The following is a 26,976-nucleotide window of genomic DNA, read 5'->3' as shown; positions in this document are numbered from 1 at the left end:
TCTATTCATAAAGGTCAACACTCCTGCTCAACTTTCCACGTCTCAAGTCCTAGTTTCTGGTTCTGTCCGGTCAGACTTCAGCACAACTCATCCAACGTGTTTAAACACCAACAGACGCAACGCGACACGCCGTTCTTGGCGTACGTTCCTCTTGACCGACAACTTCACAACCATTCAGAAAAAACGCATTCACTCTGTCACAAAACCTCAAAACTCGTCTATCTACATCTAAATACTACATTCTGTTTCCAATCAGATCTTCTTTTACATTATCTTTTTAAATATCAAATTTGTTGGAAGTCCACTCAAATAGACTTTGCAATTTCGAGTAAAAAAATGCTGAACTTCCCCTGTGCCATTAGGTGGAGATATGGGTGACATTACTAACATGAATTCAAGTAAAACGTGTCATAAAAGAAAAAGAATCTGCTAACTCAGATTTCTAAAACTTCCACTTGCAAAGACGATGCATAACAAACAGCTATAATATAAAAAATAAAAAAAAATGTCTGTTTGGCAAAATATCCAAGTTAAGTTTAGGGTCAATTTCTTTAAACTATTATAGAGATACTTCTTTATGCTTGCACTGCAACAGCTGGCTGATTAGGATTTTATTCCCCAACTACTTCTGAAGTATTTAGTACACGAGACATCAGTGCAACATCTACCGTGATTGGCTGAACCCTCTAAAATACAACAGGATAAAAAAAAGAGATAAAGTTCAACATTAGCAACAATTCTTTCACAGTAGAAAGGACTTCTAAAATATCTATCACAGGATATCTGAAACGTTCTACTGCAGGACGTTTTTTAGGATCGTTTGCTAAGACTCCAACGGCCTACAGAAGAAAGAAAGGCTCCTCAAACAGAGGTTAACACATTAAAACGTCAGCAAGCCTTTTGAAAAAACAGACAACTCAAACAACAGACGTAACAATCAAAGTGTCAGAAAAAGGAAACTATTTCACGCCACCTGTGCATCTAAAGTAAAAAAAACAAAAAACAGCACCAGCCTCTGATACGTAGTCCCTTCCGACCGTGAAGGAAACATGTAAAATAAACAGCTCATAAAAATACACATTCACATCATTCAGACACAGGTGAACAGGCTGTAAGTTTGCAGTTTGGGCCCATACAGCCTGTTGTCACAGCACATATCACATGTTTTGCATTTGAATTCAATTTAAAAGAATTCAAATGCAAAATATGTGAATCACAAAACAAACCAATTATTATTTAATCAACAACTGATTAAATAATAATGCCAAATGTTTGACTTCTTTGTAATATTTGTATTAATTTTCTAAGTTGTTTTTGTAAAAAGTATGAGATTTTGTTGTGTCAAACTCAAGGCCCGGGAGTTAAATCTGGCCTGCCTCCAGTTTTTCACAAATCCTCAAAGTTCACACAAAATCAACAGATCACTGATTTTACTGCAAATGTTCTCAAAATTGGTCAAAAACATTGAGTTTAAGTGACTGCTGCCTCAACCTTACTTGATGTCAAGTTGTAGTCCGTAACTACAGATACGGCGAGTAATAAAAAGTCACATTTAACATCACACATTAGCGCATTATATTTCCAAATAATCACTACAAAATTTCTGATTTTGATTGCAAAAAACACTAAAGCAATCAAAACCCTGGAGGAACAGCTGATTAGTGATTTTTTAACAGTTTAATTGATTTTTGAAATGGCCCAAAATGACAATGACATCCTTGTTTCTGATTGGTTTGGACTGTTTTTGTATTTATCCTGGTTGTGGAGTTACTGAAGTTATGAGTTGCTTTTTCTTAGAACATATATTATTTCTTTAGTACGTTTTTAAACTGTATTTAATGCCAGTGTGTAATCTCCCACAATAATTTGTTGTTTTAAAGAGTGCCAGGATTTTGTTTTGTTGCTTCATGCAACATTTTTGTTCTGCTTTACTTTCAGTCTCTGTCTAAGATTACTGTAAATCACCTCCTACACCTTCAGACAGACGTTTTCCAAACAGTTCACTGCTTTCACACACAACATTTAATGAGGCAGGAATCAGGACAAGACACTTGGATTACTGGGTTTTGTGCAGGTAAAGACATGATGTGAAGCAGCAGCAGCAGCAGCAGGAGCAGCGTATTGCTCTGTGAGCGGGACGTCGAGACTCCAAAAGTCTTCGTGCAAAAGCTCGATCGCTGGGACGACCTGCATACCTCTACGATCGCTCCTCCGTTTTAGGCAAAAAAAGATGACAGATAGAAAAAATAAATAAAAAATGCACAAAAAAACTGTAAAGCTTAACAGTCTCTTAGCAGCCCCACTCGGTTTCAAACTCCTCCTCTTCACAAAACAGGAAGTCTTCAGTTTCACATTGTTTCCACCAGCCTGCCAGGTCTGTGGCAAGCGCAACTTCGGCGTTGCTGAGTGGCTTCAGGAGTTTATTGCATGAAAAATATTCTCAATATTCCTCCAATCCTCTTCTTTTTCTTCTTAAATAGAAAAAAAAATCAGTTTCTAGAGCTACGTCTGTGTAGATGTATGAATCTGTGTGTTTATTAACACAGCTGTACCGCTGGGTGTTGGTGATATGGCTTGTATGACCTTCCAGTGTGCTGCGATTTTATTGGTTTATGTGCACATTCATATCTGTGTAAGATGTTACAGAGCTGGCAAGGTGGTATCTATGCAAAAAAAAAAACAAAAAACTATTTTTTTCTTGCTAGCCAAATGCTCTATATTTCTCATACATTCCCTACTCTTGGCATGGGCTGGTCAGTGGTATGAAAAGACATCAAGGTTTTAGAAAGTTAGTCTTAAACCTGCTAACATTTCCTGTTACACCATTATTAAATCTTAACTTCCCTTTAATGCCAGAGAAAGAGCCAAAGTAGAGTTTTCCAAGGCTGTGTGGAGTGCAGCGTAAGATAAGTTGTTTTTCTTGCTTAACAGAAAAACAAATTGAATTGTTTGGGTACATTTGAGGCTGGGAAATGCAATCAGCATGTAAAATCTGAAGAACAAACCAGCTAATATCAGCTGGTTATACGTATGTTAGTCTATAATGAGCAGAAAAGTAAATATGTATGAAATTCTACTTAATTAGCACTAAAAACTGCTGCTAAATTTAGTTGGAGGTCATTCTACATGAGTCTACAAATCAAAAATAAACAAATATCATCTGTAGATGATCAGTATAAACATAGCAGTGGTATAATTTTTTCTGTTTTAAATAAAGTATTTTTATTTATTATTTTAATCAGAATCTTATTCTGGATCAGAACAGTAATTAGTGTGGCGGTGAAATTAAAGACAACTAAACACAAAAACACTATTATTTTGGACCATTTTCTTGTAAATGAGCGTAATTTGGGAGGTTTAGTTTTGTTTTCCTTCTGCTTCCGTTACAAATGTATTTGCATGAGAAATCACTTTAAATGATGAAGCACCTAAGAGGGGCCAAGTTCAGCCCCAGGCCCAAAATCTTCTCTGACCACTCCTGCATCTCTCTCTTTGTGTGCTCTGTTCGTCTCTGAATCTATGGCTGTACACATCTGTGTATGTTACATGTATTTATATTATATATGTGTATGTGTGTGTGTGTATTTTGAGTCCATTTCTCAGTCCTCTCAGCTATTGTTGTTCTTGTTCATGAGCCTGGCTAGCATCTGTTGCAGCTGCGACCTCGACACGTTCAGAACCGAGTGCCGGCTCCGTGGGCTGCCAGGCATCGGCAGAGTGCCGGCGTGCCGGCGCCGGGCCGAGGCGGTGGCGGACATGGCATGGGCGGGGCTGCTCTCGGCCGAGCGGCTCCTCTGGATGAAGCTGCCTCCGGCGTGGGGGTACTGCTCCGTCTCCAGGGTGGAGGAGGAGAAGACATAGGAGGCCAGCCTCCTCAGCTGATTGGGCCGCGCTTGGTGTCTGTCCTCCTCCAACTGCAAACAGACCAATCAGACAGAGGGAGGAAGAGGAGGTTAAAGAGTGGAAATGGACTCTTTTCATATTAAAAACACTTATTAAACAGGTTGTTTTTGTCTCCTCCCCCTCCCTGACAGACATTAGACATGAGGAAGCAGGTGGATGCTTTCACATATCTAAAGCCTGTAGCTGATTGGTCAAAGGTCATGTGGGGAGGAGCCTGGGGAAAGAAGCTGAGGGGATGTTGGTGTAATTCTGGCTCTATCTACAGCTGCTTTTCATAATTACTAGTTAGAAACTAAAGAAAACTCCTAACAGGGGGGCACTTAAGCGTTTTAGCTGCGATTAGCATCCCTTAATCTGAAAAAGTAAAAAAGTTCAGGGAAACATTTCTCCCACAAAGAAGCACGCTAAAGAAACAAAAAGTCACCAGCACAAGCACTGCACACACTGTCTCACTAATCTACGACAGCCTGAGCCTCGACAGGTTTCGGCTTTTTCGTTCTGAAGGAAAAGTTACCACTGAAGATGCAAACAAATCAGGGATCTTAAAAGAGAGAGATGGAGTCATCAAGCACACAAAACAGACACACGACGAAGGGAAGAGGAGGAAATAAAAACTAAAAAAAATAAAAATATGTCTGAACAGAAGAAAAAGGAAAAACAGAAACGGAGTGAGAAAACAGAGGTACAGGACTAGTCCTAAACTGTGCTTACCCCGAAACATCACTTTATTTCTTCTTGTGTTGATCCCAATGGCCCCCTCGCTCTTTTCTTTGTCTCCTCAGGTGAGTCAAACTTGACATACTGTGTACTTTTAAAGCGATAAGTTGGGGGCAAAGGCATCAGTAGTTATTTGGAAGGGGGTAAAGAATTGGAGAGGAGGAACAAAGAAAAAAAAAACTGTGGTCCTCGATGGTTGGTGGCAGACGAGGTTGGTTATGATCTAGTGTGACAGTTGGCCAAACAAAAAAGAAAACGAAAAAATAAAAAAAATGAAGCAGAGCTTGCTAACGGATCTGAGCACACATTTTCATTTTCACACTGGCATAAAACATCCAGCCTTCAAACAGCAGCCACCGAGTATGGAGGACCAGATGTGTCAATAATTCACTGAAAGAGCGCATGATGGATGCAGTCAAATGGTGACATAAATTTACAAGTGAAACTAAATGATAAAAATGGATAAAGAAACAAGAAATCACCACACCCATGAGGAAAATCCTGCAGAAGGAAAATAAAATGGAAACACAATGTGAAATCCAGGTAAAGGTCATAGAGTAACTGGCGACACGCATTCCTCTTTCCTCCGAAACAAACTCTCCAAATAGAGCGTCACACGATAATCAAATTCAGAAAAATGCAGAAAGAAAAAGAGGAATATTCAGTAAATTATTAGAATATGTACTCCGATAAAGTGTTGTTTTTTTTTGTCAGAATAAGCCTGAAAATAAAATTTAAGAGGGTATTATATTTCATATAATTGTATTAAAAATATTTTTATTAATCTAACAAAAAATTTTTATTTTTTATTTTTCCCCACCAGGGGGTCTTTTTGTGGGCTCTAGTGTCCCTTATACAACAGTAGGCTGACAGGAAAGGGGGAAAGAGGGGGGTAAGACATGCGGCAAATGTTGTTGGGTCCGGGAATCGAGCCTGCGACGGCCGCGTCGAGGACTGGGGGCCTCCAAACGTGGGGCGCACTACCCTCTACACCACCGGAGCGCGCCCCATTAATCTAACAAATTTTTATCTTAAATGTGTTTTCATGAGCTGCAAGCACAAATTAAACAGAAATAAAGGCTTGAAAACCATCTGTAATTATTAGTTATTAATGCGATGTTTCACTGAGTGAACTGAATTATTTAAAAAAATTTACTTTTCAATTTATAGACTATGACTATATAACATTAAAATCCCTTTTTCTTAGGTGTTTAAACCCAGTTTACATCCAGCTGACCTGATGAAGCCGGAGGAAGACACCAGGCAGACGAGTCAGGGCTGATTAAAGCGGATTTAAGTTATAAAGGAATATCTTAAATGCTACACAGAGTAACAGGAATATGAAAGTTCCCCACAAACCCACCAAGCCATGGCCGTCCACTTAAAGCCGGGGTGTACAAACTTTTGTACAAATTTTGTACAAACCAAAATTGTCAAGTCAAAAGAACTCTAGGGCCAAAAAATGTCATATCTATAATAAACTTGTGCCGTAATTTATTTTGACTCACTTGATCATGTAAATGTTTAATTAAACAATGTTTAATTTGTTGAACAGAGATGTGTAAACTATTGCAGAGCCCAAACTTAAAGTTTTTTTTTTTTTTTAGATTTGCCCGATTAAAGGAAATATTTGTCAGGTGTTTATGGGAAACAAAGGCAAATATTTACCATATTTTCCGGACTATAGAGCGCACCACACTATAAGCCGCACCTACAATTTTTTTGAAAAGAAACTGGAAACGTACATATATAACCCGCACCGGGCTAAAAGCTGCTGGTATCTCCGCCGCTCTCAGTCTTCTGCAGCAGAGGGCTGCTCTCCGTCTGTAATGCTGAACCATGGTTTCGTTCACGCCGACCTTACGTGCAGCGGCTCTATTTCCTTCCTGTACTGCCGGATCGACAGCCCTCAACTTAAAAGCTACATCATATGAGTTTGAAGAAATTTCTCTGTCGTCTCTGCTGCTAGCATGTGCTTGTTCTAAATGAAAATTAGCTCTTTCTTCTTTGAATTCCAATTTTGACTTCCAACGATTCACTTCCTGCTAAAGAGCCCCCTGGTGGTTGAAGAAAAGCCACACCGGGATGTAAGCCGCATGGTTCAAAGCGTAGGAAAAAAGTAGCGGCTTATAATCCGGAAAATACGATAGTGAGTTTGGGGCAATAACAAAACAAGATTTAGATCAATATATGTTTGTATATTTAAAGATGGATACTTATAAAATGAATACCAATAAATGCTCCCAATCTGCTGGGGGGGCTAAATTTGTGTTATTCTTGAATTGCAGTCAGAAGCCGCCCAAAATAGGTTCAGGGGCAACAATTTGCATCTCTAGTCTCAAAGGTAGGTTGATGTATTTAATAATAACAAAAAGAAAAAGCAACTTAAGACTATTAGACAACATAAAGAAGAGAAAGGGTGTGATTAAACAGCAGTTTCCAATTTAATGGTTCAATAATTTTTACTTTATGTTGATAAAATGAATCTAACCTGCTGTAACAAACAAATCTACTGCATATTTTTCACATGTTAAACAGATCCAATTTTTTTCGTTCAGGTAAATAATTATTAAAATTTTGGCCCATTATAATCGAAGAATGCAGTGAATTTAGATGAAATTGTAATTTTAGTGCCTCGGTCTGGCGCAATGACACACAAAAAAAAATCTAGATACGCTAATTTTTCACATCCAATTAAAATAATATTGAGAATTTGGTAACAGTTAAACATTTATTTGTACAATCCACTGGTAGCAGCATTCTACAACCTAATTATTAAAACACATTCATAAAATGAGCTCATTTTATAGCTTTATGTTCCAAAACAATTTTCATGTTCTGTTTATTAACTCAATTAGCAACATTTAAGGAAGTTACAATAATTCACTGGGATATGCTTTTTTTTAGACTAAACACAATAAGAGTCTGCTCAAACCGTAAGCAATGGTTTTTTGCTTTTAACATTTTTTAGTGCAAAATTTGCTAATTTATTCTTTTCATAGACTTTGATTATCATTTGGTGGTTGAAGCGTTGACAATTATTCCCTCTGGTTTTAGATGCTGTGCAGCTGGAAGAATTTTTGATGTTAATGTTTTACCTTTGTTGTTATGGTGAATACTTGTGAAAACAATGTAATAGATTACAGCTGCAAGCATCTAAAGAGCCCAAATAATGTTTGAACTATGACCTCAGATCCCAGAGAATTTTAAACAAAGGCTTCAAGGATGCAGAGCAGAGAGAGAGGAGGAAGTTTAAATCATAATGGGCGACAATCATTTCCCTGACTCTAACGTCTCTGCCTGGTTTTCTAACCAAACGGCCAGTCAGAGGTTAAAGGAGAAGTGGCAAAAGCAAATGAGATGGATTAGCAGTGCTTGATAAGAACTGATGATGTCATCCAGGACAGATTTCCATAGAATATTGTCTCTGGTGTTCAGAAATTGAGCTGTTGGCATATCATTACAGTTATACATTGACAGTTTTCAGTCAGAGGCCTCTACAGATTGGTTGCAGGACTGACTGCTACCAAAGATCCACAGACTCTTTGAGGATACTTGGCTAACATAAGTTACACCAACATTTAATTTAATTTTGGGAAAAATAAAAATATTCTTTTAATTTAAAAGGAACTGAACTTTCTTCACAACCTTTCGTTCAGTTCATCATGAACATCCAATCAATAAACATGTCTTTATTTGAAACATTCAAAACAGTCTGCCTAAACAACCTGATGTCTTTGTATTTAATAAATCGCCTCCATTAAAAAAAAACCCAAATTAAATAAATAAAATCCCCAAACTTTGTGTATGCATTAACTGTGATCTGTTCTAGGTCCAAATCTTTGTTTTAATTTAAAGTTGAATTCAAAGATATGCTGCATCACTGTGAGAGGAACAATTTCATCATTACAGTATAATTAAAACCATAAATATAATTATGATTTCACATTCATCCTTACAACCAATAAAACACTCCATCAAAAAAAAATAAAAATCTATGGTTATATGTAATACAATAAACCACTCGGATCACACACACACTTATTTTCTCCCACCACCGTCAGATAGTGTTTTCATCCAGTGCAACGTTAAATGTACGATATAGAGCAGGTTTCATGTCACAGTACGTTTCCATGCTTTTACTGACAGAACTACACTGTAAAACATTTGAGCCACATTTAGTTGTGTCTACAAATAAATTTAAAGTTTTAGATTGTTAACCTAAATTTGTGAGTTTGTAAAAGATAAATTTACAACAATAAGTTGTGTTAACTTTTTACAAATTTTGTCAAACATCCAAAAGTAGGATAAAGGACATGTTTTAGCTTAGTGTTTAATTCTAATTTCCCAGAGTGCTCAGCGGCATGTTTTTGTGTCCTGTGTTGCACAGTGAGTGAAACGGAAGTGCATGACATGGATCTGAATCCTGTTTTATTAAGGCAAATGTTAAGTTTTATGGTCTGTTCACACTAAATGTTTCTGAGCAGAATTAATTGTGAAGTATAACTAAATTTATTATCGGATCAGAAATTTTGTTCATGCTATTTGAAACAGGAATTGAAATGATTCTAAAGTAAAATAAGTAGATGCTTTAACTTTATATTGTAAGTAAAATAATAAAGAAATGTGTCTCTTTTAATGAGATGAGGGTAGTTTTTTTTCTTGCATATTGTGAAATAATTATTTGGTTTAAGTTCCAGCTTTAAGTCAAAACTCACAATTCAAGAGTAATGAACTTAAAAAACAATATTTAGACAACTTGTCTTTTGTTGCTAAATCAACTTCATGAACTTTAATTTCTGAGTCAAAACTAAAACAATTTTCTTGTCGACTTAAACAGGATTTTCAAGGCAGCAGGTGGACTTTCATTTTCAAGTTAAACCACCTTCAAATGTTTTACAGTGTTCCAACATCAAGTGTGAAAATTTTCAGAAAACACAGCAGAGCATCATCAGCGTCCACAAGCTTTACCACAGAGTCCAAGACGTTCTCACATCTGGACAGTTCTTCTTATGAATCACAAGACTCTTACCCACGAACCAGCCGCACCAATCAGGTTAACATTTATGCACATTATGCAAACAGCAAATACACAAAAAAATTTTGTGTATTTGAGTGGATTAGCGTTAGTTCACAACATTCAGGTCTTCTCTTTGCGTGAGTTAAATCAGTGTTAAAAATTAGCTAAAAGTTTTATTTAAACAGACTTCAGACTTGCCTTTCCTTGCATCTATGTTTTATCATGTACGTTTTTGAGACATTTTATACCAATATGAATGCACATTCTTGGTGTAGTAACGTCCAAACAGAGAGCAAAACACTAAAGAAACGCTCTTCCAACAGTTAAAATACTCCACAGTAGAAATACAGCAACAATTATTCACACCACTTGCAGACTTGGGCTTAAATAAACTTCAATATGACATTTCTTGCATTTTTCCTTCTGACTTGAACCTGATAGAGAATCTGTGGAGGGAGCTAGAGATCAGGGTGATTCAACTTCAGAGATTCGCAGCTCATTGCCAAGCATACATATCAGAATACCAGGGGAAACATTCAAGAAGCTGGTCACCAGTTATAATAAAATCCAGTTTTTATAGAGACAGTGTTTCTCAAAAATTGAGAACAAACTATGAAAAAAGGTCAAGAATAATAAATGGAAACAAATCCTACTGGCTTTCAGAATTTTCCCTGATTTAAGGCTAGAAGGGAATAACATCAACTTATACTAATTTATTAAAAAAAATAAGCCTGTCCTAAACTAAAAGCTCAATTTGAAAGATTTGTGATTAGAAGATACTAAGCAAGCAAAAATATTAACCATAAAACTCTTTTTGGCGATATAGCAACTTTCTGAAACCTCTAATAATCACCTGCTGTTGCTTAAAAAAGAGGTGCACCAATTGGAGTTTTGCAAATGATCTCTTCTTTTTGTTTAATGTAAAGATACCATTTTTTCTTTTTAAGAACTTTGGCTTAAAAAGATGTAAGAACTATGCTCATTAATTATTGTAAAAGTAGAGACCTGTAGTGGAAAAACAGGGTTTTACTATTTAAAAAAGACAAAATGATCAGAGTTCATATTTTAAACTGACATTAGGAGCTAATAAGTGAATGCAGACCTTTACTTTTACCATAATTTAAATAAAAGCGCTGCTAGCATTTCCAAATACAGTACTTTCAAGACATTCAGAAGTTAACTGTAACATATTTAGCCTTCCTGATACCTGTTAAAAGTCTCTCTTTATAGCAGCTTAAATAAATCACAGGTTTCCTTCAAAATGGCTTCCAATATCTTTGTGTTTCCTCTGAATTCATTTTATGCATCCTCAGCTAACTTTAAGGCCTTTTCACACAATAACAGAATCCACACTGAAGAGTGTTATTGGTAGAGCAACTTTGTAGTCCATGCTGGATTCACCGATTGTAAAAAATGTTTTTATTTTGAGCAAAAAATTGTCTCATTCCGTTTACAAGTTGACAAAGAAATAATCATTTTGCTAGCTAGTCTGCCAACTGTAACGGACAGTCTGGTGGACGCTCCACGTGTGTGTGAGGTGTGTTCAGGTGCTGAACAGAGCTGCGTAAAGCTGCAAGCACACTCCAGCAGGAGTACGTTAGCTTCTCACGGTTATGGTAGTTTTAAAGGACAATTCCAGCTTGAATCCAGATGTTTGGCTTTGTATCCCAAAAGGAAGTGGGTTGTCTGTGATGCACTTTCAGAAAGTGAAGTTTTCTTATTTGGAAATTGCATAAAATCCATCCCTGTATTTCTGCCAAAAAAACTGAAATTCTGATCACTGAGTTAGTTTTAATTAGCCTGTAAACTTAATTTGCTGTTTCTTGATTTCCCAGAGCAGTAGCTGCTTCATATGTAATTTTATTTAGGGAAACACATAATAATGTGCTATACAAATCAACTTGACTGACTGATAAAATATTTTTGCCTTCAATTGGATTATGAACCAGATGGTAAAATTAAAGGACAAAACAAGGGAATTAGCAAAACGCACTGTCATGCTGGATTTGTCCTTTAAACTGCATGTCGGAAGTGGAAAAATGAGTCATAGTGGCTGCAGCGCCTCACTACGACAGCTGTAGCAGTAACGTGGGCTGCAGCCAATCACTTTGCTCATCTGTCCACCCCCAGCGCATGCTGCCAGATCCTCTCCTCTGATTGGATGACTGGGTCTCTTACCGGTCTCTGAGGTCCAGTGGGCTCAGACTCTCTCCTGCGAGGGCGTCCCGACGGCAGTGAGTGGCACGGTGACTGAGCCGGGCTCCCGCCGCTTCTTCTCGACGCCTCCTCTTCCGTTAGCGTGAGCATCCCGCGGCTGCTGTCGCGGGTGTGAGTTTTGGGACGGACCACCAACTCCCCTCCTGCAGGAAAACCACATGTTGAAGCGTTTTGTTTTCATTTTTTAGGGTGATCTAATCCATCAGTACCACTTGCAACTTAACCTCTCCCCTACCTCAGGGGTCTGAAGCCTTTACACTGCAAAAACAGGAAATTTTACCAAGTAATTTTGCTCTAGATCCTAGTGCAAATATCTTAGCACACTTGAAATAAGACACTTGAAAATAACTTTTCATCTAAAAATATGAGTTTATTTTAAGATAATAACTCAGATTTTTTCACTTCTAACATGGGAAAGATGTCTTATTATAAGTGAAATAATCAGCCTTTATCTGTAAAAGCAATACCAAAGTAGAGCTAGATAAGAAGCTCAACTACTTCATTCTCCTACTGACTTTATTCTCGTAATTCATAGAACAAAAACAAATCCTAGCCTGGCCCAAATACTTCAGAAATTGATAAATAAATTATTCAGAAATTTTGCGCATGTGTAAAACTTAAGAGGGCAAAAAGATGATTCTACTTATCAATGGTGAGCAGTTTTTCGCCCTGAAGCAGGAGATTTTTTTGGAACCGAAAATTTTATTAATCAATGAAATCGATTTATTGCCCAGCCCTGATACAACCCCTTCATATTTTTACTGACTTTGCAAAAGGGGACTAATTTGGTAACATTACCTCCAGCCCTGAGCCTCCTCCTCTCCTCCTGCTCCTCCAGGGGGCGGAGCTCCTCTGGCTCCTCATCAGTGGTTCCTGATGTGGTGGGGTGGAAGTCCCGCAGCTCCGCCTCTTTGTCGATGATCACCCACTCTTTGCTGTCAAAGTCCTCCTCCTCGGCCAGCGGGACGGACCGGATGAAAGCGTTGCTGTGCGCCTCCTGGTCAACAGAAGCCACCGACACCTCTTGGCGCCCACTGGCCTGACGGTCACCACGGCAACCGGGGTCAACTGAGAGCATCTGAGCCGGCTGGGAGGAGTAAACGTGACGAGAAGGAGAACCCAGCATGTCCATCCTAGACCTGGAGAAAACACAAATTGTCATGTGACTCTGATGTGCTTAAGGTTTAATTACTTGATTTAAATAAACTGCAAAAACACAAAGTCTTAACTTTTACAGCAACTGGACTGTCCAATAAAAGTTAAAAATCCATTAAAATATGTGTTCACCTTAACATTTTTACAGGTGTGCCTGTTTTTCGCACATAAACAGTATTTTGGGCCTAGTTTCCAGTTGAAATATCTTTGTACACTTTAAATAAAAAAAAACAAAACTTACAAATAACTTTTCAGCAAGATATAGGAGCTTGTTTACGTTAATAATTCCTTACTATTGATTTGAAAAAGTACCGGTCTCACTGGCAGATTATTTCACTTGTAACAAGATATTTTACTCATGGGATAGTAATATTTTTTTTCTTGCAATATTTGCATTGAATTTCCACAAACAACCGGATGATGCCACTATTGCCGCAAACCACAATGAGGAAGACGACAGGATGTAGTGGTAGGAAGACTAACATTGTGTTTCTTATCTAATGGGAATTACAAATTTGTGTTGTTTTGACATTACCATTAGCAGAGTATTGACAAAGTTTTGTGCACATTTGTAATGGAAATGCAGTAGTCTAGTTACCTCTGTCCATAGCCGTCGACTCGGCCTTCTGCAGCAGACATGCGATCAGATTCTGGGCTGTTGACCCGACGGTACCGTAAAGACCGACCCTGACCTGTCGGTGACTCCGGGCCTCCTCCTCGAACTGGCGACACCGGACAGGCCCCTCGCCCCGCCTCTTCTTCCTCAGCTCCCTGAGAAACAACATGAAGCCAATTAAAAACAAGCAGCAACAAACCAATAACAAACAACTCAATTATTCTGAAAATTTGGATTTGTGATAAATTTTGGTAACTCAACGGTACATAGAAATATTTGAAAATATTCTAATGGAAAGTATACGTGTAAAATTAATAGCAAAACCAAAAGCTTTAAGGCCCTTTGGCGACCTCTGGTGGACTACCTGTTCAGTGAAGATGCAATACAAAACTTTTATATAAAAAAAAAAAAAACTTCACAAATTTGTTAAAACTGGCAGCATAATGTGACAGTTAACCTGTGAAAGGATCAATCTCTTCCACTTCCTCCTTGTGCTGCTAATGTCTGAAGAAATCCACCGCTCCCAGCCAAAAACAACCAATCAGAGTCAGGAGGAGGGTCTTAGCACTGTCAATTAACCTCATATACACGCTCATAAATGTGCTAAGGGTGGAGAAACAACTCATTGTCAAAGAAAAACCTTTTATCCACCATCATAGGTGACCATGCTAATTAGCCTTAGGAATCACAACAGGCTCTACTGATGGGGAGAAAGCAGAGGAGCTTGATATTTTCACAGATTATCTGTCTCATATACTTGTACGACATAGTGACAGTTCGGCAACACTTAAGGGGAAAGTATAAGACTGGCATGACACAGTCATAAACGTGAAGAAGTCTTTATAATTTTTTCTGTTTTTAAATTTTAGAAAAGTCCCATACCGCAGCTTTAGAGGAGAACTTGCATTTAACTGGAAATACTAATATCTAGCATCTTCTTATTTAATTCATTTATTTATTTGATATCATTATTTTTCTTTCTATAAGCGCTTCACACTTCAGCTTCTGCCATAACTACACTGGTTCTGTTTTGTGTTAGTTTTTTTTAAATAAATAAAAACAGTGTTAAACAAAAACCAGGCTGTAGATTCAGACCTTGTTAAGGCTGATCCTCAGTCTGTTGCGGTTGAAATCTGTGTCCTCCCAGGCCTCTCCCGGGTCCCCAACGTTCTGCTGCGTGGCCGTCTCTGCCGGAGGCCGGCTTGGTGGTGGAGGAGGCGCGTTCTCCTGATCGCTGAAATGTTCATCCCGCAGACCGTCTTCTGTGTTTTCTCTCTGCGGATCTCCAGGAACCGGCGTCACAATGGCTCTGGAGGAAGAAACAAACCCAAGCTACATCACAAAAAATATAGAAAATAAGAAACTAAAAGAAATGCTTCTTTTACAAAGAAAATGCATTCTGCAAAATTATTCAGCTTAAACTGAAACTTCCCGCACTTTTACAAAGGATCAAAACATTTCTTAGTAATTTTGTAAGGCTGTATATAGGTTGATGTGATTTCCAGTAAACATTTAATATTCAATAAAACCAGAATAGGAAGAATTATTTAACGGTGATGAACATAAATACAGGAAATTACTCACAAGAAAAGTTATTATGGGTTCAGATGTTTCTTATTTCCTAACATTAAGTTATGCATTGCTCTGATCAGCGCCATCTAGTGTTCAATCTGCACTGATCTACACAGCCTTTTGAATTAAAGTGCAAAATTCCCATTTTACTTGATTTATGCTTTCCATTTGGGTATTTACTGCTTCCAAAAACAGCCCAAAAAACAATGCATACATTTCTTGGTTATAAGTTAATATTTTGTGGTGTCTGGAAAATGAGCCGTTTTGAAAACCTCGGTTGCTTTCTTAAGAAGATATTTCATGTTTTAAAATTTTTTTGCATGTAAGCTAACTAAATGTTAGGAGAATGGATAATTTATCTGAGGCAGAATCCTCCAAGGATTTAAGTTTTTGAAGATTTCATTCACATTAAAAAATTATAAGCAGGAATATACTGAACTAAATTTGTATTATTAAAAATACTTTTGGAAAGCTAGCTAACCAGGTTGCTAGGTAGCCTGCAAGACAGACACACAGACATTCAGACAGACAGATCTATCTTACCCCACTATGGCTGCAGTGGGTCGGGTATTGTGCTGTGGCTGAGTGGAGGCACTGGTTGACAGCGTTGCATCACCTCCTCCCTTTTCCCAGTCGAATGGTTCGTTCTCGGTTATGATTCGCTCTTTCATGCTGTTCTCAAACACTGACATCAACAGCTAGAAGATAATAAAATAAACATACATCTGTGTTCCAGTGCTGGTATTGCTCCCAACAGTCCAGTGATGGATGTTCTTGCAGTACCTGGTAGTCTGGTTTGGTGTAGTAGTCCAAGGCCTGGACATGATCCAGGAAGATATTGAATTCTGAAGGCATGTGTTTGAGCAGCATTCGATGGTCGTAACGCTCTTTAATCTGACCGACTTGTTCCTGAAAAAAAAATAAAACATCAGCCTTAATTACAATGCAGTTTATCTATATGTTGTTTAATTCCATGATAAAACTGCAGGATGGACATCCAAATTTGTTGTTTTGTTAATATACCTCACTCCTTTGTGAGTTAACAATTTGTGGGGGGTTTTTTAATAAAACTGATGCCTTCTCTGATTTTTGATATTTTGGTGAACAACTGAATCAATCAATTCAAATGCAAAGCTCATTAAAAATGCTTCTCTGATTTGATGGTTTTATATTAACAATTTGACAGCAGAATAATGTTTCTGCAAGGATCATTCTTGGGAATGTGGTAACAAGTTTCAAGTTTTATTTTTATTTTCTGTAGTTGGATATTATTGCTCCTGTCTTAACCAGGTAGAGGTGGGTAAAGCACCCAAAGATTTTACTCAAGTAAAAGTAAAATGTGGCTGTCCAAGAAATTACTCAAGAGTAAAAAAGTATTTGGTAAAAAGTCTACTCAAGTACTGAGTAACGGATCAAAACACCAATCATTTAATATTTAAAGATTACATGTGCTCATTCAGTCAACAAATGCCCTGTTGTTGTGATAGCTTAATAAGTTGCTCAGGGTTTTGGTAGGAATGTGATGCCATACTGCTATGCTAAAAAGAGATGTTAAATCAAACTACTACTTTGTTGTTATTGTTTCTGAGAGTTGTTGTGTGAATGGATAAGTTGCCATTCCGTTCATGAAAAACCCTCTGACCTTGTCTTTGATTTTCCGCCACGGCAGCTGCCCAACAGCAAACTCCACCAGCATGTAAAACAGGGACCACAGGTCGTCATGGCGACCCATTTCCTGAAGAGACACCAACAGGCATTACTCAGAAAAGAACTGCATGTGTTCCTGTTGGGTAAAAACTTTAGGATCATGTTGAGATTATTGTCAAAAGAAGTGCTGTTTTCAGCACTTATTTATTTATTTAACCCTCCGGTGGTGTTAGCGTGTCGCTCAGGAGGAGAGCAGCAAATGATATTATGGTCGGACAGCAGGGGATCAACAGGGGTTTGTCCCATCAGACCATCAGTTTCCAAAATTATTCCATTAAAAAAGCCCAAACTTGTACAAGCGCACACAGGGTCAGACTGCGCACAGAGTCTGGCACAGAGTAAAAATGACCCCGACTCTTAAGACTGTGAGGGTTAAATAGACAGTATTATGTGTTTTAAAGCACAGTCCAGTAACTGTTACTTACAGCTGTTATAAAAATGCTATATATATAAAATATGACTTTAAAGAACTGGGCTGCACAGTGGCGCAGTTGGTAGAGCTGTTGCCTTGCAGCAAGAAGGTCCTGGGTTCGATTCCCGGCCCGGGGTCTTTCTGCATGGAGTTTGCATGTTCTCCCTGTGCATGCGTGGGTTCTCTCCGGGTTCTCCGGCTTCCTCCCACCGTCCAAAAACATGACTGTCAGGTTAATTGGTTTCTCTAAATTCTCCCTAGGTGTGAGTGTGAGTGTGTGAATGGTTGTGTGTCTCTGTGTTGCCCTGCGAAAGACTGGCGACCTGTCCAGGGTGAACCCCGCTTCTCGTCCGGAACGTAGCTGGAGATAGGAACCAGCAACCCTCCTGATCCCATTAGGGAAAATGGTGAACAGAAAATGGATGGATGGATGGACTTTAAAGAAATTTTGCTTCATAACTTAAGGCCTTTAAATTGGGCTTCTGTCTCTTTTAAAACTTCTTCGCTTTCTGAAACTGCGCCTTCAGGAATTTATTATATTATGGCTCCTCTATTAACTTGTTAACATTTTTACCAGTGTAACTTGTAAAATGATCTCAGCAAAGGTGCAGTTCCACCAGGTGTTTGCTAACTGCTGCTGATTGATCTGAGTGGAAAAGGGCTGCTCTGTGAGATGGATGCCCTGAGGAGGGTCTAAATCCAACTAGGCGTTTATCACAGCTGAATGGTTGGCATGGAGATTAAAGTATTTCTCAAACGTGCATCAAAAAATCAAAGCAACACTTCAGGTATGGTTTGGACGAGGGAATAACATTATAACATGATGAAGAGCTCTAGAAAAGTTGGTTTTACATAGCACTTCCCCTTTAATTCAAATGCTCAAACTCCAAAGTCGAACGAGGAAGCAGGAAAGACTGACCTTGTTCTTGTGGGCATTTACTGAGGCATAGCGGACCGTTCCTCTGAAACCTGCCACAGTCCTCGGCTGAACACACAATGAAACAAAGTGAGTCAGCATTCAGGATCAGAAAATGTTCACATCACAACTCACCGACCCATCATTTCCATTTCTTTTCCCACATACGCCAAACAGAAGTGAAAAACAAAAGTCATCTAAAAATAAACGTTGTACCTCCTCAGAAATACTCTGTGTTGTTGTGGTTGAACTGAAATGGAAAGATTTGCTTTAGCTCAGAACATCGACAGTGAACGCAAACTGCATGGCACTCTGTTTTTATTTATCAGTGTGTGCCAGTTTCAGACAAACTGGGAGAACCGACTGAGTTACAATCGTAAACATAAGCAAGGAAAACTGAAGGCTGATAAGCTTGAGGATATTTTATTTCGAGATTCAGCCAATTAATCCTTAACGATTTAAATTCTCCATGGAGTGCATATGGAGATGCTAGCTGCTCTCAATGCAGTAAAAATGGTTTAAAATGCCCTGTTTAATAATTCCTTCCTCTTAAAAGACTTTATTCAGCAACTGCTTATTAAGATAAATTATTAATGATAATTACCACGAGGACGGCTGTAAAAAAAATCTTTATAAGTGCTGTTGTTTTTACTTTACAGAGATTGAATTCACTAAAATTGGAGTTTATAAGTCAATTCAGAAATCTCAGCGGTAGATAAAAAAATGGATGAAAAGGCAGACAAAGTGTCACTTTGAGAGGCATGAAGAAAGACTTGAGATCAAGTTTTTATAATGTTTTACCTTGAAAAACATTATAAAATAGTTGGAATCTCTGGAATTAAAATATAAAGGCACTAGTGGTTTTAGGCTCTATATTTTGATTTTAAATTATTTGTTCTGCGTACATTTCAAACTGGAATCAACTTGCTTTGTTACTATATTTTTTGGAGAGTTTAGATGACATAAAAGGCCCAGTGTGTGTCCCTAAAGACACTCAGTACAACGTAGAAAATCTCTCACAATAATGAAATAAAATGCAAGTGTCCTTTCCTGGTTCGGATTTATGTTCCAGATGCAAACAGATAACATTAAAACCAAACCATACAAAAAAATGTCACAAAAAAAGGTTAAAAGGAGGGTCAAACTGAAACTACACAGCCTCCAGTTTTAGAAACTGACCATGAAGTTCAATTCATAAGCAGAAAATTATACTGCAGTGCTCAAGGGACTAACAAGAAGGTTTTCATATAAGCTCTGCAGGCGAGCGCTGGATCTACGTCTGCATCACTTCCAAATGCAAAGCTGCACAAAAAGCTTAAGTGTGTGCTTAAATGGGCCGAAGTAAAAGAAAGCTTCCCTTCCAGTTTTCCTTTTATTTGACTCAGAGAGAGCACGTCTCCTGCAGCAACTCTTCACCATCTAAATAAAATATGCTTGAACAAACAGTGTCAAGAAAAAGTACTTGCTCCCCTACAGATTATATATTTGCATCACGCTTCAATGTTTTTATTTTAACTAAAATAACCTCAGTAAATATAGCATAATTGCTGCCTAAGCTTATTGGAAACTGCAGCTGGACTTCACATCGCTTTTTAGAAATCTTGACCCCTTTCATTGGGGAATTGTTTTAATTTAGCCACATTGACTGTGGCTAAATTTCCTTGCTGCACAGATTTTGTCTGATTTGAAGAAGGTGGGGAGCCTAATAAATGATCTTCGGAAACATTTATTAATATCTTTAAAATGATAGCGGCACAAACATTTTTGCAGAGCAAACCAGCACAAATCTTTGTGCTAGATATTAAAGCTAGTTTATTTATCTGCAGCTTTTAAGTGTGTCAACTAAGGAAAAACCTAAGAAATCCGAAGAAAGTAAACACCTTTTTACTGCTCTGTTTTCTAACCATCTGAGTTGTTAATTTTTTTCTCATAAAAAAAAATAAATAATCAGACATCAATAAAGTGGATTTTTTTTTGGTTCAGCGCCTTATTGAAAGGCAATCTCATATCTTAGGTTAGACAAGTGGTAGATGTGTAAAGAAAGCCCTCTATGACTGATTACGACTGATTTTACCTCCAGAATAAATACAAATAATTTATGTTAAACAATTTAAAACAAAATCATTTTTCTTTTTTAATTTCCTGGATTGCTGGAGATGATGCTGCGACCCCTCAGTAGCTATAGAAACCACTCACATCCCTGGGGATTCATGGAGGTGACGGAGAAACGGGAGGCATGCACGTCAAAATCATAAGTCCAAAGGAACTGTAAGAAAAACAAAAATAACGCTGAAACATAACATAACCAAAATGAAACACATTCCACACGTACAAAGCAACAGAAAAGTCACAGAACAAAAACAACAGCTTAAAAAAATACAACAAACAAAAACTTGATGACTGGTGATCAACAAAGTTTGAGCATCTGACCGCTCACATTATACAAAACTTTCTGAATTGACTCTTAATATGGCAACCTGCGAACAAATACAAACTGATTATTCAGCCAATAATTTACTGAATTCCTATAGTGAATATTCACACAAAATGTTTTAAAAAACTGACATTTTACATTTGAAAACCAGTATTCCTCAAGTTAGAAATTGGAAATTCATCATAGATTATGGATTATTCCAAGTATACTGCATCCGGATCCTGATCACAGCGTTCTTAAATAACGGACTTCAGGGTTCCTGTTTTACATGGCACTGTTTTCCTACAGAAAGGTTTGGCTGCAACTAACAATTATTTTTGTAATCCATTGATATTTCCAATGATTGCTTGGACAAAAAAACATTAACCACTTAAGCCTTTCTTATAGTACATTAGAAATACATTAAAAGATGCAACAGATAATTAAGTTCCTTTTTAAATAAACATTTTCTTGCGTAAAATGCAATGAAGTAGCATTTTTTTATGTATACTTGATCATTTGTAGCAAAGGATGCATCTTCAGCAAAAAATTATTTCTATAATGTGAGAAGTTCAGCTCTTTCTGCCTGACTTAGCATCAATACAGTGTAGGGCTGATTTGTTGATTGTTTTTGGATTAACTGACTAATAATTGGATAGAAAATTGTGCCTAAAAGGGGATTATTTTTATAGAATTTGAACCCGGTGAAGCTAAAATCATTCCACTTGATGCATTTTGGGCTCAACATATTTACAGGCAATTTCTTTTTTTATTTTAAATGCAAAACAGAAATACAGCTCTGTAAAAAACTTAAGAGCCCACTGCACTGAACCGCATTGAAAACCTCCTGGTTATTCCACCAAATATTGATCTCTGAACTTAAAACATGAGTTTTGTTGTTTCTAAATGAATATGAACTTGTTTTCTTTGAATTATTTGAGGTCTGACAGCACCGTTATTTTGACAATTTCTCATTTTCTGCAAATAAAATACTAAATTTTTGCTTGGAATTTCAGAGACATGTTGTCAGTAGTTCATAAAAAAAGAACAATGTTCATTTTACTCAAACATAAACCTATAAAGAGTAAAATCAGATAAACTGATCATTTTAAGCGGTCTCTTAATTTTTACAGAGCTGTTTATTGCTTTGGCTAATTTTTTTGCTCTGAATGTGTTGTTCTTTCAGCAAATGGCCCTTTTTGGTCTGCATATTCAATTAACGATTAATCGATGACTAAATTAGTTGACGATTAATCCATTCTGATTAATTTGATTAATCATTTCAGCCCCTTCAGTAAAGAAGAAAACGTCAGCAGATGTTTTAGTTTCAGTCGAGAGCAGTGCTGTTTCCATCAGTTAGGTGCCTCTGACTGAGCTTGATGAATGGAAGAGCCAGAGCGATAGAAGGAGGACAAAAATGGGAGAGAAACAGGAAGAGGAGAGATGGATGAAACAAGAAGGAGAGAGAGAAAGAACTGACTCAGCTGTAGGAAGAGCGTGACCGGGGAATACAGGACGGGTGGAGGAAGGGAAGCAGGAGAGACCAGCATTCCGATTCTCGCCCAGTGACGCACGCTAACGCATCAAATATTCATCTCACTGCTGCAACAGACGCAACACAACACTGCAGGACGAGCGATGGGAAGAAACGACGAGGGAAAGATGTGAGGGAAGAGGAGGGGTGGTGGCTGGAGGGGAACAAAAACCCGATGAAGATGGGAGAAAATGAAATGAAAGAGGAGGAGAGAAGCAGAGGAGAGGGAACAGTGGATGGATGCACCTCACGTACTAACTGATCTAAAAATAACTCGCAGTTCAGTCTGATAGGTAGAAAATAAACGAGAGGTGAAGTGGAAAGAGAGTCACTGCAGATCAGAGGGAAACTACTAACTCCATCTCTTCCTCAAAAATCAGTGAAAACATTGAGACATTCAAACATCCAGTTCATTTTCTTGTTTTTTCTTCTTTTTAGTAAACCGTTTGGCACTTGGTATTGATCCCAGAGATTCACTGACACACAGGCTGTCAGGCAGGACAGACGAGACAGTAATGTGATGAGATGCTGCACTGCAGCAAACACACCCACTTTACACACAGGGAGGGGGAATGTTCCTTTAAAATATCATTAAATAGATTAACAATTGAACTCATCATTAAAGCATTGGGAAGCCAATGGCCAACTAAAAGTCATTGTGGCTTTTAGTTGGAAAGCCAACTAAACTGAATAAAGAGGTTAGAGTTAGATTAGACTCATCTTACTAGTTTAAAGACAAGGGATTAATTGTTATACATTAGTCCTTTTTGGGGGTTTTTTTTACAATTTGATTTATCGTCTAAAACTAAAATTTAGATTAGAATTTCTGATTCTTTCTGTTTCTATGTTACATTTTCTTAGAAATTTGGTCTTAGCAAACATATTAAATCTAAAACAATAGCGTGCATGAAAGGAAAATATACATTTCAGACACTAAAAATGACATATTCTGTGGTTTTGTGCCTATACAACCCCATCTTCATCATTAAAGATATTAATTATCATCCAGATCAGAAGAACATCTGCCATAAATTCAACAATCTGCACACATTTCTCATTTATAAAGCTCATTGCAGTTGTATATTCATACACAATGAAAAAAATAATGAATTAACTGCACGATTAGGACCTAATAATTAACAAAGCAATAATTAGACTAGCCTAACAAAACAGACAACCAAAATGTTGTCTGTTTTGGTACTCATTAGCTGCGCTTCCATTACTAATGTGCGCAAAACTCTGCTGATATTCAGCTAATGTTGAAAAAGCAGAATTTCACAAATGCAATGTTCCCACTACATATGAAATACAACTAAAATAATGTGAATTCATTTGTCTAAGTAATCAAAAAACATGCAGCGCCATCCTCCTCCAAACACTTCCTGTTGTCTTCTTTGTCACTAGTAGTTGACCACAATGAGGAAAAATGCTTTCATTGTACCTAGAATCTGTGTTTCACATTTTAAAGCAAAATATTTTTAAAAAGTTGATTAATAAAGATTTGTCATCAGGCTGACTGACCAGCAGAACTTTTTACTTTTTTATTTTGTAGCAAAAATCACAGTGTGGCAGTCAAGGTACAAATGACCTGTAAATATTGAGTTATTGGCAAACAGTGAGACACTAAAGAAAGCAGATCTGTTTCGGTGTCACCTATCAGCACCAAATAAGACCAGCCTGTATTAGATCACCTCTTGCTCAAAGACACTTCTTTGTCGATTTGCAAAAGATTAAAAAAAGAGAGGATTTTCCAAACTTTATACTCTTATGATTAGCGGTGGGAAACATTTACTTAAAAGTTTTATATTTTGTGGAATTGCTGCTGTAACAATAAAAGTGACAATAAGAACTTTTATTGCATCTTTTTTTTAGGTAATTGTGCAACTGTGTGTCATAACAATAATACCCCCACAAACACATTTAATGAAAAATATTCCCATTTGTAAGATGTTTCTTACGGACACCAGTCATATAAAACAGTGTGATTTGTATCACTATAACTTTATTTTCAAATTTATTGGTACTTATCGATGCTTTTACAGGCAGTTTTGGGGGGTTTCATCGTTAACATCCTGAAAGTTGTACTGTGTGTGGGTTTCACAGACGTTTTCCATGAGGAGAAATTGTGTACATAAAATGCTAAATGCTGCTATTCTACAATGTAGGAGGAAGTTTGTTGCAAACAAGACCGCAGACAATGTGGGTCAGCTGCTCTGGAGCTTTCCATGCATGAGCCTGTTAAACGTTTGCAATACTTTTACTCTGTTAGTGAGGCACTAGAGACGCTTTGGTCAGTTGTGTTTTCTATGAATGGGAAATTCAGTCGATGTGATGTTCCAATGCTTCTGCATGTAATCGGATGTTTCTGGTGAATTTAACACAACATGGACCTGGAAGGAGTAATGCGTAAACCAAATAGTGAAAACTTGGTGGAAATATACAGAATATAGAATAAACATATAGCAATACACCTAGCGGGTGTAACCTAATTGGAAATTTTCCACATCACACCGTTAGCGCATTTAGTTGTGTCTACATGAAGATAATTGACAGCACTAAGACCCTCCTCCTGGCTGGAGGAGAGATGCATTTTTGCAGACAGCAGTAGTTGCTCAGGAATAAGGTGCAGGAACTTGATTTTTTACCGATTATCTATCGCATGACAAATTGTCAATATAAGAGTTTCAATAAATGTAGAAAAAAAAAAATATTTTTGTAAAAGTTACATTCTGCACCTCTAAGTAGCTTTTTAGGTACAGATTTTAATGTGCCAAATTTGGAAAACTTGTAATTGCACGATTTAATAAATTTGACCTCCTTAGGGAAAACGTAAAAAAATAAAACAAGACACTATATTGTTTGCTAAAATCTCTGAAAATAAGACAAGAAAAAGAGCTTGAGGTTACTGTAAAATTACTTCCAGATCCTTCCGATTTAGTTATTGCTGTCCAGGGAAAAAGAGAGAGATAGATTATCATGGTTTCTTACCGGTCGAACTTCTCCAGAGGTGTTGGTGTATTGACGCGCCAGACCAAAGTCCAGCATGTAGCACTTCCTGTAAGTGGAGGGGAGCCGGCCCATTGCAAAGTTTGACTAGAGAAGACAAGAGAACAAATTAATCACATGTAGATTTAAAAAACCAAGAGAACAAATTCATCTCATGTAGATTTGATGTCTCAACATGACACACATGACGCAAAATCACAGGGAAATATGTCACTTTTAAATGAGATTGTAGTTATGTTAGGACAACTGACAAAATGTCATAGTTTCTCTTTTATATCTAGAAATAATTTTAAAAAACATGATATTTTCCTTTAGGTTTAGTTCTGCATTAATTCTTAAAAAAATAAAATGTTACTTTTTTCAGTGTAGCCATTCACAGCTTTAGGTAAATTCTTCATGTTTTATGCTGTAATGAAAATATTTGATATAAAAACTCAATTAAATCTTCAATTTCATTAAGCATGAGATATGATCTATTTTATGATACGTTGGTTTTTGGCTTTTTTGTGTTTTACTGATGTACTTGTTTATTTAGGTTCTATAAATCTTGCCATATCCAGTTCATTTGTCCGTATTCATTATTGTTTCAAAGGTATTGCCGTATATTTATACATTTCTCTAGTGGTTATCTCCATTTTGCTCCTGCTTCCTCCAAATAAAACATTAGAGGTTGATGGGTCTATTTTAGCTCCTAACCTGCAAGGAATCAACCAAAAACACAAATTGTTTTTCTGCAGAAAAGGGAAGCTGAGCCAGACACAGAGAACCGCCGTCAAACACTGTCTGTGGTAAACTCCGTCGGCTCGCAGTCCCCAACTGCCTTTTATTATGATTACAAGGAAGGAGGTTGGGCTTTTTCACACAGTCGCACAAAGAATGAGTCAAAGACCTTTACTACAGGATGATCTGGAACCTTCTGTGGACATGCCCTTACAAGGGCACGAGGCTGACCATTACCAATCAGTTTCATCAGGAAGCTGTTAACACCCAGCAGTTAATGACCAAAGCAGCTGAGGACACAGGAATGTGTAAATGTTTCTAGCCTCCAGGCAAACATCCTAAAAACAGTTACTGATGTACCACAAAAGAAAGAAGTCAAGCAAACAACACACAAAATAATAATATGAAAACATTACCTTTTAAATAAACTCATAAGTAAATGAACTTTGATAATTTTTTCTAACAGAGGTTCTCAGAGTTTTTACAAGAATCACCTAAATGAATACCCAAGTGTCACTCACTGCCTTCCTGCTTCACTATAATTTGATTTAATCAGTAAATGTATTCCGTTTTACCTTGCAAATCGTCATTTCCAAACTTTCTGCACTGAATGTAGCTCAAAAACGAATGGTTTAGGACGGATGGATCCAAACTGAATGCAGTCTGATGAAACCCCTCAGGGTTTTTTTTCTGCATCCCCTAATCTGGCATTCCTAATCCTACCAGCCTAATCAGCACTGTCCTCCATCTTTTGCTCCAGCTCTCATTGTTAATATGCAAATTGAATCAGCACAAAGGTTCTCAAATCCTCTTAAAAATTCCCCTCTGCTTCCTCTGTTCTGTCTTTGTTTGGCTGTTTATAGCGCAGCAGATATTTGAAGTTGAGAGAAGTTCAACTTCATTTGGAAACTGGCAAATGTGCTGAAGACTTAAAACAAATTCATCCAAAAAAAGGTTTTATTAAAGCTACAACAAACACCTAATTACTGTTTTCTTTTATTTAAATGTGTGAAAGAAAGATACACATGAAAGCTGTATTATGTAACTTTTATTAAATATATTTTTTAC

General features: G+C 37.4%; 1 protein-coding gene across 4 annotated transcripts in view; it reads right to left on the bottom strand.

Moving 5' to 3' along the window:
* The window catches only part of ttbk1a (tau tubulin kinase 1a), a 60,359-nt gene that overhangs the window by 12,322 nt on the left and 21,061 nt on the right, over positions 1-26,976 (bottom strand). For 3 of the 4 annotated variants that reach the window (XM_044115465.1, XM_044115464.1, XM_044115466.1), the window contains exons 6-14: positions 25,171-25,275; positions 18,239-18,304; positions 16,843-16,935; positions 15,984-16,109; positions 15,744-15,898; positions 14,724-14,937; positions 13,611-13,783; positions 12,656-12,996; positions 11,819-12,000 (exon numbers count right to left, since the gene is read on the bottom strand). In XM_044115465.1, the coding sequence (XP_043971400.1) occupies positions 11,819-12,000; positions 12,656-12,996; positions 13,611-13,783; positions 14,724-14,937; positions 15,744-15,898; positions 15,984-16,109; positions 16,843-16,935; positions 18,239-18,304; positions 25,171-25,275 (1,455 nt within the window). Of the gene's footprint in view, positions 1-11,818; positions 12,001-12,655; positions 12,997-13,610; positions 13,784-14,723; positions 14,938-15,743; positions 15,899-15,983; positions 16,110-16,842; positions 16,936-18,238; positions 18,305-20,431; positions 20,458-25,170; positions 25,276-26,976 lie in introns of those variants that run through there. The other variant, XM_044115467.1, reaches the window with a different exon arrangement.

This window comes from Gambusia affinis, linkage group LG04 (genome assembly GCF_019740435.1).
Source record: "Gambusia affinis linkage group LG04, SWU_Gaff_1.0, whole genome shotgun sequence".
NCBI lineage: Eukaryota > Metazoa > Chordata > Actinopteri > Cyprinodontiformes > Poeciliidae > Gambusia > Gambusia affinis.
This window is presented reverse-complemented; position numbering and strand designations above follow the sequence as displayed.